The sequence below is a fragment of the Rutidosis leptorrhynchoides genome, chromosome 11, assembly GCF_046630445.1.
Source record: "Rutidosis leptorrhynchoides isolate AG116_Rl617_1_P2 chromosome 11, CSIRO_AGI_Rlap_v1, whole genome shotgun sequence".
NCBI lineage: Eukaryota > Viridiplantae > Streptophyta > Magnoliopsida > Asterales > Asteraceae > Rutidosis > Rutidosis leptorrhynchoides.
Window position 1 is genome coordinate 149,790,968 of NC_092343.1, and position 12,157 is coordinate 149,803,124.

Genomic DNA, 12,157 nt, shown 5'->3' on the forward strand with positions numbered 1-12,157 from the left:
GGCAAGTGCTAATACTTATGGCTAACATCTCCCCGTAGTTAGAGCGAGAGTACGCCGAACGCTCAAAATGGATCTGAACTCGTCAAATAAAGCAAATAGTAGTCCTTTGGCTAAGATGTCGGCAAACTGATATCTGGATGGAACATGTAAAACCCGAACCTGTCCCTGAGCAACCAAATCTCTGACAAAATGAATATCTATCTCAATTTGTTTGGTCCGCTGATGTTGAACTGGATTAGAGGAGAGATAGACCAAGCTGATTTTATCACAATGAACTAGCATAGCGGATATTGAAGCTCTCAAAGTAAATTACGTATCCAGCAGGTCTCGGCAACTGCATTAGCAACCCCACGATATTCTGCCTAAGTTAGAGTAAGCGACTAAAGTAGTGGGAGACGAGGCGTATAGCTGAAGGCCAAGATTCGTAGTCCCCTGCACATAGCGGAGAATCCACTTGAGAGCATGAAGGTGTTGCTCTCGAGGATCATGCATGAATAGACAAATTTGTTGAACAACGTATGAGATGTCTCGCCGGGTAAACGTGAGATGCTGCAATGCACCTGCAAGACTACGGTAAAGAGTCGGGTCCTGAACTGGAAGGTCGTGAGTAGTAAGCTTGGCCCCTGGTTCGACTGGAGTCCGGTAGGGGTGACAGTTGATCATGTTAACCCTTTTAAGAATCTCTCGGGCATACTGTTTCTGAGACAAGAACATGCCAGAGGCAGTATCAGTGGCGGAGATCCCTATGAAGTAGTTTAACGGGCCAAAGTCGGTCATAGCAAACTCCTTATGTAAGGAGGTAATAATCTTCTGTAATAAACCTGTGGAGAGGCACGCTCTAATATTTTCCTCGACGGATTACCTTGGACGGATAGTCTGTAAAGAGATTGCTAACAGGTTGGTAGTTCGTCAGTTAATACACTTACATTCCTTCCGGATTGTGGTGCCGGTTCCGGCTGAGGGGTTTATTTAGTATTTTGTAAATAAATCATTTTGATAAATAAAATTTATTTAATACGGATTTATATGCGTATCATCATGTAGTAATCCTAAATTCCGATCTGGTTAATGATTCTTGTGACGACCCGGAAATTTTCGATCAAATTTAAACTTAATCTTTATATGATTTCGATACGATAAGCAAAGTATGTAATGTTGAAGTCTAGAAAATTTTGAAACGATGTTCATATATTTAATTGACCTTCGACTGTGCTCGACGATTCACGAACACTTGTGTACAACATATATGTAAGAACATATGTAAATACAAGTATAGATATAATATTTTGAATTAATAAAATACCTTTAATTAATTAGAATTAAAAAAAATAATAAATAGAATAAATAAGTTACTATGAAAAAGAATATATATATATATATATATATATATATATATATATATATATATATGTATATATAATTACTATCAATAGTTATTATATTGTAAATAAATATTCAATAAATGTTATCATACATAATTAATAAATAGTAATATTTATATATTAAATGTAATTACAAGTTTAATTATAGTGGTATTATTATTAGTATTAATAATTATTAATATATTTATAATTGTTAGTTTCAAAAATTAAAGAATTTGATATATATATATATATATATATATATATATATATATATATATATATATATATATATATATATATATATATACAAGATATTTAATCATAGATATATATAAATACAATATACAAAACTTCATATACATATATAGAAAAATATATATATATATATATATACGAATACATACACATACATACGTATTTTGTTAGATATCCTTATCAAGCTAGGTAAGATTTTGTTTTGTGTCTCCAAAAATGATTACAATATCAATTCAAATAAGATTAAAAGTAAAGGCAGTACAAATCAATATGAAGCTTTATTTGTTTTCTTCTTCAACTTGTTCATCTGTCAGGATTAATGTCAAAATTTTGTTACACATCCACTTCAAAGAATCAATTCGGTTACTGTTCTCTTGACTTATTCCTTGCCTTAATCAACAAAGTAAATATTTATATATATATATTCATATACATACATGAACTCATAACCCACTTGCATATAACACTACCATTCTTTTTTTTTCTCTGTTTCTACTTCATACGTTTATCAACACCTAACCTCACCACCTTGTTCCATTAATTTGATCATCATCACAACAAACCACCACTTGTATTATTGTTCTTTGAAGAGCAAGAACCAAAACATCACTCTATTCGATCACAAAATCCCCACACTTGCTACCATCGAAAACTAGCTGCTACCTTTGTTTCCTTTCTGTTTTAGACGCAAGACCAAACCGAACCATCACCTTACAAACAACCATTGCAATTCACTACTGCAAACTGCTGTTGTAGCTGGCAGTCACTTTCTGTTTCAATCTGCAACATACAAGACAAATCACCACTAACAATCACCTTGCAAACCCACAACTTGCTATCACTCATCTGCGCGTACTACTTCTATCAAGACTGCCGCTATACTTCCTTTTCTTTCAATTAATACTACTATGACAGCTTCCACGATCACCTTGAAATTACCATAACCATTTATGTTTTGTTCCAACAAACAAACCACCAATTATTTAGTCTATATATATATATATATATATATATATATATATATATATATATATATATATATATATATATATATATACGCATATAGATATATAATCAGCTCAATCAAACCACCACAACCCTACCAATTAAACTATTATCAAACATCACACATACCTAACTATTGTTTGAATCTTCCTGTTTCTGGTTCAGTTAGACAGTCATTAAATTAAACATCCATCGAATCAATATCATCAGATGATACTGCTATAATTGTTTATCCTGGTTCCTGTCAAAACAAACCAACCTCACCTTCGTTTTACAATCACACAACCCCAACCTTGTTACCTATTATTGAAAACAACTATGATTCATTATTTCCTAAATTACTCAATTAACCAAATACTCACTTGACAAGCTGCTGCTGCTGCTACTGCTACGCTAGACACAAATCGAACACCAATTACTTCTTTGATTGTCTGAGTTATTCAATAACGATGATAAATAGGATTGATGATGACGGTGGAACGGTGATGATGATAAATCCATGACCTATTGAACACCAACGATTGTTGTTAGATTGATTAATTTGTGATGAATCGAAGAACCCCTAAATCGTGTTATCATCTGTGTGTGTTACTTCTGCTATTCGATCTAATTTGGGAGAAACAAACCGCGTGTTTTTATTTATTTATCAGGTACTCCGTATTATTATTATTATTAATTATTATTATTATTATTATTATTATTATTATTAGAATTATTATTAACAATATTATCATAAAAATGATTATTACTAATATTATTATTATTATCATTAATATTATTATCAGCATAATTATTAAAAATATTAGAAGTATAATTATTATTAAAATTTCATTATTATTACTATAATCATTACTATTAAAAAATTATTATTCTAAATATAGCTATTAATACTTAAAATTATAAAAATAATACAACCTAACATTATTAATATTATTATTATCATGGTTATTATTACTATAACTATTATTATCATTAAAATAAATACTATTATTACTATTAGAAGATAATACAACTTTTTATTTAATATTATCAATTTATCAAATAACTAATAAAACTATACGCAATACATATAACTTAACAATATTAATATTTTCTTTATATAAAATAAATGTATTTAATTTATTAAGAAAACCTATAATTTTTTTTTAAAATCCATATCACTGATTATATATATAAATTTCTCCGATTACATTTATACGTGTTAATATATATACTTGATTTAGGTTCGTGAATCCGAGACCAACCCTACACTTGTTCAATGATGTTATATGTATTTTTACTACAAAATACAGTATGATGAGTATATAGTCCCACTTTTAAACTCTAAATATTTTGGGATGAGAATACATGCATTTTATAATTTACGTTATAGACACAAGTGATCAAAAATATATTCTATGTTGAGTTGTACCACTGGCATACTTCCCTGTAGCTTGGTAACTACTATTTATATGTGGTATCGTAAACGCGAATCCTGTTGATAGATCTATTGAGCCTGACAACCCCAACCGGGCTGGACGACCAGTATTTAACGGTTGCACAATACTTCGTTTTGTGACTACACTTGGTACGGTGTAGTAAGATTTTATATAAAAGGGAATATGCGACGTTGATTAATAGTTAAGTATGGTTACCAAGTGCTCAACCACTTAGAATATTTTTATTAAAACGTTTATGAATACGAAATCTTGTGGTCTATATTATAACGCTGCCGGCAATAAACCTATATCTCACCAACTTTATGTTGACATTTTAAAGCATGTTTATTCTCAGGAATTAAAGAAATCTTCCGCTGTGCATTAGCTCATATTAAGGATATTACTTGGGGGCCATTCATGCCATATTTCAAAAAGACGTTGCATTCGAGTCATTGAAGTTCATTAGAGATTATTATTAAGTAAATGACAGATTAGGTCATTTGGATACTATGAAATGATACGCATGCCTGCCAACTTTTGATGTAACGAAAGGTTGTCTTTTAAAAATAAATTCAACGTTTGTAAAATGTATCATATAGAGGACAAGTACCTTGCAATGTAACCAACTATTGTGATTCGTTTATAATCGATATGGACTTCGTCCGGATGGATTAGGACGGGTTGTTAGAGTTGGTATCAGAGCGGTGGTCTTAGCGAACCAGGTCTGCATTAGTGTGTCTAACTGATAAGTTGTTAGGATGCATTAGTGAGTCTGGACTTCGACCGTGTCTGCATGTCAAAAGTTTTGCTTATCATTTCCAGTCGCAAATCATCTAATTATCTTCCTTAGGAAATTACCTGCTCATTATTCTTAGTCTAGATACGTTTTACTGCATTGACTGCATGAATAGTGTATAAACAAAATTCATATCTTAGCGTATCTGTTACTGTAGACTTGCCTGACATATGCCGTAAATTCCTCCGTAGTCTACGAAATCTTTAGTACTATATATATATATATATATATATATATATATATATATATATATATATATATATATATATATATATATATATATATATATATATATATATATATATAGAGATATTCTATGTAATTCGAATACTATTCGATAGTCGAAAATCATTTCATATCTAGAAATCCTTCATTCAATCGAACGAAATGGAAATCGCCACTAGTTCAAGTTCTTCGGAACCCGACAGCTATTTCGATATGGATGTTCACCTAAGCTCCGAAAGCAGTGTCACTAGAATGAGTCAACCAATCAGCCATCCCCAATTTATCTGATGGGTTCGTAATATACTAAATCACTGGAGATAAGAAGAAGGCGATCCCTTCCACCCACCACAATCACCTCTTGGCGATGAACCTGAAGCACTTACCATCGAACCTATTCGAAACACCATTTTCTCTCTCATTTCTAGTGTATCTCGTCACGATTATATACTATCCCATATTACGAATCTTATTCATCCGCTCGCTCCAACCGCCAATCATCCCAGTGTACTAGCAGAAGTTAACAAACTTCGCGCTCGAGTAGTAGCTTTGGAACACATGGTGCAAGGATTACAAACACCATCAGCAGCACCAGCAACATAATCAGTACCGCCAGTAACATCAACATCACATACCTCAACATCTCATTCTGTACCTCGAGCATAATTATCGTTCTACGTATCGTTCTATCTACTTTATCTTCGTTCTACATATCGTTCTACATCGATTATCTTCGCTCGACATGGAAATTATGTAATTTCTAAAGTTTTAGAGATTATGTAATCTAGTACTAACGATAAATTAAATGAGTTTAATATCTTATTGACTCATTAAATCCATGATTACATCTGAAGAAAATATATATGTATATATATTTTCATAAAGATTGTAATTAAAAATTCTTTTGTACAAACTGTTAATGGTGAAAATACTTTAACGGGTAGGTAATACCCGAGGAATATTTAGATTTCACATTAATAAAGTTACACTGTACATTCTTCAAATCTGATTCAATGATCATCTATTACCCTGTTTACATTCACCGATATATATGAATTTGTACACCACAGAATAACCATTTTCATTCAATTTCTTATTTGGGTTTTGACCTATCAGAATCCAACAAGTGGCATAATGAAGAAAACATTGGACAAAATAAAAATTTGATAGAAACAAATGAATTAACTAATTGAAATTTTGTTAGGAATCCACGCTAACTGTTCCTAGCTAACTTATTACATTTTATTTATCGCAATTTATTTATCGTAATTTTATTTATCGTCATTTAATTTCTATTATTTATTTTACGCATTTTAAATATCGGGACACGTATACAAAGTGTATACATGTATAATAATATTCTTGGTACGTCCTAACACAATTGATGTCGTAGGGGGTGTATACAAAATAGTATTATTTTTAGTGCGAAATACTATTAAATATGCTACAATTTTACACAAGTTATTTATTTATTTATCGAGTGGATATACTTAAACCTTGCTACAACACTTATAGGCAGTGTACCTAATCGTATTATAGTATAGTTTTTAGTAAGTCCGGTTCGTTCCACAGGGAGCTCGTGAAGTATAACACTATATTTTTTTTACACACAATAATTGTAAAAATACAAATATATATATATAAGTAATATTATTATTATAAAGGGGGGTTTTTACCGTTTAATGACCGGTTTGTCGATTTTAAAACTTTAGTCGCAGTTAAAACCAAATGTAAAATAATAACTAAATACAAGACTTAATTTTAAGCGTAAAGTAAATAACGATAATGAAATTGCGAATAACAAAAGTGCGATAAAATAAACTTGCGATAATTAAAAAGTACGATAATTAGAAGTGCAATTAAATATAAAATAAAGGAAATTAAATATGAAATAAAAGAATTATGCTTATTTAAACTTCCGTAATCATGATGTTTGACGTGTTGATTTTAGTTTTATGCCCATGGGTTAATTGTCCTTTGTCCTGGATTATTTAATATTTCCGTCTGGTTTTTGTCCATAACAGTCCATCAGTCATAAATATAAAGTGCGAGTGTCCTCGTCAAATTATCCTTATACCCGAAGTTAAATATTCCAACTAATTGGGGACTTAAACTGTAACAAGATTTTAATACTTTGTTTAATAATTACACCAGGATGTCGACTGAGTGTAACCCAAAGTTTTAATATTTTGTTATCAATTATACCAAGTGTCCTTGTACATAATTTTCACCCCTGTTTTAATTATTCTAGTGGCTATTAATCCATTCCCGTGTCCGGTTAAATGAACGATTATTCGTACATATAAATACCCCGCCCATCGTGTCCGATTGAGTGTATATGGTAATTTATAGGGATGCCCAATTGTAAATCTTTATATTAACATTAACAAACTATCATTTAGTTAAACAAATATAAAGCCCATTAATAGCCCATAGTCTAATTTCCACAAGTGTCGTCCTTTTGTCCAAACCCCAATTATGGTACAAAGCCCAATTACCCAATTTTAGTAATTAGCCTAACATCATGATTACTTCGTTTTAAATAAGCATAATAATAACTTAGCTACGAGACATTAATGTAAAAAGGTTGAACATAACTTACAATGATTAAAAATAGCGTAGCGTTACACGGACAGAATTTCGACTTACACACTCAAACGATCTCTATCATAAATCTTATTATTATCATAATTTAAAATTAAAATTAAGATTATTGTTATATCTTATTAAGTTAACATTATGATAGAGATATAGAATATAGATATTGATATTTGATATTAAGGGGAAAGATATAGAAATAGAAAGATAGATTTAGGATAGAAAAATGTGTGTGTAAAATACATCGACAATCATCGCCTTTTATAGGCAAAATATGAAATTGAATTTTCATTTACGACCCCTGAACTATGCTCAATTAACAACTTTTTATTATTTAATATTATTCTTATTATGAATTATTTAAATATTATATTTTATTCTTGTGCATAGTTGACTCGTAATTTTTACACCGTTGCGTCGAGCGCTGAAAGTTGGTTCATGCCCCGGTTCCGGATTTTCGAACGTCCTTTCGTACAATTTTATATCGTGTACTTTGCGTTTTGTAACTTGTACTCTTGTCATTTTTAGACGTTCTTCATCAATAATTTGAACCTTTTTGATTGTATCTTGTACTTTTGAGCTGTTTGGACCTTTGTGTCTTCAATTCATCGTTTTCGCCTTTTGTCTTCGCACTTATTTAATATAAACGAATATTACTTGAAAATGGAACAATTGCAACTAAAATCTTGTATTTCTTGGGGGATAATGCTATGAAATATATGTTCCTTTTTAGCCTTATCAATATTCCCACACTTAAGCGTTGCTTGTCCTCAAGCAATATAGTCTTGAAAAACACTTGAATCACTTCTTTATTCTTCACACTTTGTACATCAGTGATTTCAATACGGCGGTATAAACAATGGTAGTAACGATGTGGTTTAAGGTGGGTGTGTCTTTTATAGTTGCCTCGGGTTTAGGTCAACGACACTGGCAATCAAATAGCCGATTTACTTTCGGTTTCCAAAGCAAAGTGCACATTTGAAAGGCGGTTTACAGTCCCACATGACTATAAAAATTTAGATCCTTTAAAGAAATTGGATCTTTATGAAAACATTTGATCTTTTGAAAATTCAAGCTAGATTTTACCCTAGACAAGTTTTCTGATTTGATCCATCATTGGTGTTGCAAAATATATTTGTGGATCAATATTTTGGCTAAAACTTTTAGGCTCGTGTAATCCACTGCTATCCCGGTATCGGAAAGCACACATCCAGTTTACTTGTTCCGTATATTACCTTTCGGTAAACTACCGTCCGGTTGTAAAGGAAAGCGATGAACAAGAAACTGTTAAGGCAATGTCTAATGACATGCATTTGTTCATGGTCTAATTACGTGTCGGATGCTAGTACTATCCTTGGTAGGAGCAATAGTAAAGATCATCCTATGATTTTTCGGTCTGGCACAAGGTCCTGTCTCCGACCATGCTATGCAACCACCGTTCTTACGGTTGACACCCGATTTGGTTCAGGTGACCTAATGAATTCCCGGTGAATTCCTAGGATTTTACGTTCAATGATAATGAACGCATTGAAAATGGATTTTCAGAAAACAAATCGGTTTGTAATTTTTGATCAAAATATTTTCTCGTTCAAGCTCGAGTTTAGATATCATCGAATTCCATGAGTTTGAATTCTCAATCTTTAAGATCAATCTCAAGGATTGAGTAATATCAGTCTTAAAAGCTGATTTTTTATCTTTAAGGAGATTATCCTTTTCTGGAGATCTGATTCATTAGTCTTATCAAGCTAATTTGCACGGTGCCCCCCCATTGTACGAGATAAATCCTTCTCATGGTTAGGATAAATCTGACCACTTGGCGACCCTGTTTAATGCTGAGGTCCGTGGATTTCCTGCTGATTTTAGTGATCACTTTTCTAGATTTTTCGTCAACCTACAGCTGGTCTGGACGACAACTTCATGACCTAAATCAAGAAGCGCGTTTCTTTTTCGGAAGACTTTACTTCCTTTTAATGATGGAATTGATTCATCGTGTAGATCCATCTCTTCTTTTCTTTCCTCGGGTAAAACAGTTGATTATCGTCCAAAACAAAAGTATTTTCAATTGTTTGTACAAAAATATGTGATATATGTTTTGAATAACTTGGTATAGTTTTCCCACACTTGGCTTTTATTTATGTTTTTCTTTGCCTTTTTCTCCTCTATTCCATTCTTAAATGAATTCTAACATTTTGGTTGTTTCTCAATTTATGTCCTTTCCGAGGTAACGATAATTTCGGCTCAATGACCTAGTTTTCATCGTTCATAAATATGTATAAACATGATTTTGAATTCATTTTGTTGAAAATTTTGAAAAATTTACTAGAAGTGGGTAGTCAGTATATAAGACTAGGGCTGTTCCTTGTTATCGGAGAGCACTAGATTCTAATACAACTACTGCGTTACTAGTATTTTTAATGGTAACCCAGTGTTTAAGATAAAAATTTTAAAATTCGAAAGAATTTAACCCCTTCCCACACTTAAGATCTTGCAATGCCCTCATTTGCAAGAAATAAGTAACAATTTAAATTATTGAGGGTGATAAGCGTAGAAAAGTGATTAAATTTTACCAAAGTTTCAAACATATTGTTGTTTGTTTGTTGAATGATAAATGGTGCACGTCATTTGTTTATTCCGTCTTGTTTGTTATTTCACACATATTTTGCATCTTGTCGTCAAAATTACTTGCTTTTGCTGAACTTAATGCCAGTCTTTGAAAACGCGTTGTTTTACCCTGTCTTGTAAGATAAACTACAAACAAATATATACATACTATTTTTTTTTATTTATAAAACCTTTAACTTATAAAACAAATATTAATTAATTTTAAAAATTTGTTTCTTTTAAGAATGAGGGCGTTTCGGAACGATGCCCTAGTCCGTCTCTCGACAAAATTTTAAAATTTGTCATTTTCAAGCAATTGTTTTAAAAGCTTAGATTTTTGGATTTTTTAATTTTTTTGGCATACTTTAAATCAATAAGATTAAAAATAATGATAATAAAAGTTCTCGTCCCTCCCTCGGGTAAAGCAATTTCGGTTCAATGACCTAGTCTTCAACTTACGACGAATTTTAAAAATCATATTTTTAACTTAATGAGATAAAGTAAATTTTTGTTTTTAAATTCACACAACTTAAATATAAAATTCAAAATTAATATTAAAAATTCACACCAAACTTAAAAATTTGAAATTCATAAAATTAAAAATTCATATTTTAAAAATTAAAAATTCACACCAAACTTATTTTTAAAAATTCATATTATAAATTCACACCAAACTTATATTAATTTTTCAAATATTTACAATTTTAAATATAGTGTTTTTACAAAGTTTACAATATTAATTTAAGATTTATATATTAATTTTAAAAATATGGTAAAAATAAAATTAAAAATCTTTTTGGCTTTTTATCCCACTTTAATCAATCAAATATTATCAAAAATATGCGCCCCTCTTTTCGGTAAAGTAATTTCGGTTCCAAGACCTAATTTAACTCATGACGAATTTTTGAAATATTTTGGGTTAATTGTTTAAAGATATTTATACCTTAAGAATAAACGTTAAATTTCGCAGTGATGTAATAAATTTTTGAATGATATCAATAATTTCGGTCGCCAAACCTAATTTTATTCAATACCAATTTAATACTTTTTAGCGAACAAATTAGCGTTTATTATCAAAAGGTTAAAAATAAAAATAAAAATAAAAATTGTACAGACATACCTGTGAAATAGATTTCTTAGTTATATGATCTATCCCATTCATAAGATAGTCGGTTTAATTGGTTTTCCATAGCTACATAGGCGTAACCTCGAGCATTCAGTGTCTTTTCTTCTAAACATATGAACGGTCCGTCTCTACATAAAGTAACAAATTCGGTATTTGAATAGGTTTGATTATTTGAACATTTACCTCCATGTGACCATTTTCCGCATTTGTGACATCTTTCTAGGTGTCGTGCTCTTCTTTTCGCTGCGGATTTTGATTTTCCTTTACCAAATTGTAACTTATTATCTTCACATCTGGATTCTTTTCTAACTCCGTCCATTCTTTCTCTGATTACTGATACTAATTCACTCGGTAGTATGTCATTATTACGTTTAGTGATCAAAGCGTGTAGCATTAGACCATGGTTTAGTTCACAGGCAGTCTTCATTTTGTAAAAACCTAAAAAAAAAAAAAAAATTCAGAATGGGGGGAGAAGACTAGTTCTTTAGGGTCTGCTAGGGAAAGACCAATCTGATTCCATTCTCGGAACTACACGAGAACAGAACAACTAACTCTAGACAGCATTTTCTTTTTTAGAACATTTGAATCTCCCCACACTTAGGTAGCTGTGGTGTCGAAATTGTGATTAGCTTCATCGTCAATTTCTCTTGGCCCATAATCAACTTGCATATCTGTGACTTTCTCTTTAAGCCATTGGTCGGATTCCTGTGTAATATCCACAATTTCAACTAGCTTCACCTTTTCTTTAGGCGATAGATTGGATACTAATCGG

At 31.2% G+C, this 12,157-nt stretch overlaps 1 protein-coding gene across 1 annotated transcript; it reads right to left on the minus strand.

The window, feature by feature from the left end:
- Positions 1–339: 339 nt before the first annotated feature.
- On the minus strand, positions 340–777 carry LOC139875058 (uncharacterized mitochondrial protein AtMg00810-like). Its single transcript, XM_071862433.1, has one exon. The coding sequence runs from the start codon at positions 775–777 to the stop codon at positions 340–342; it is 438 nt and encodes a 145-aa protein (XP_071718534.1).
- Positions 778–12,157: the final 11,380 nt, after the last annotated feature.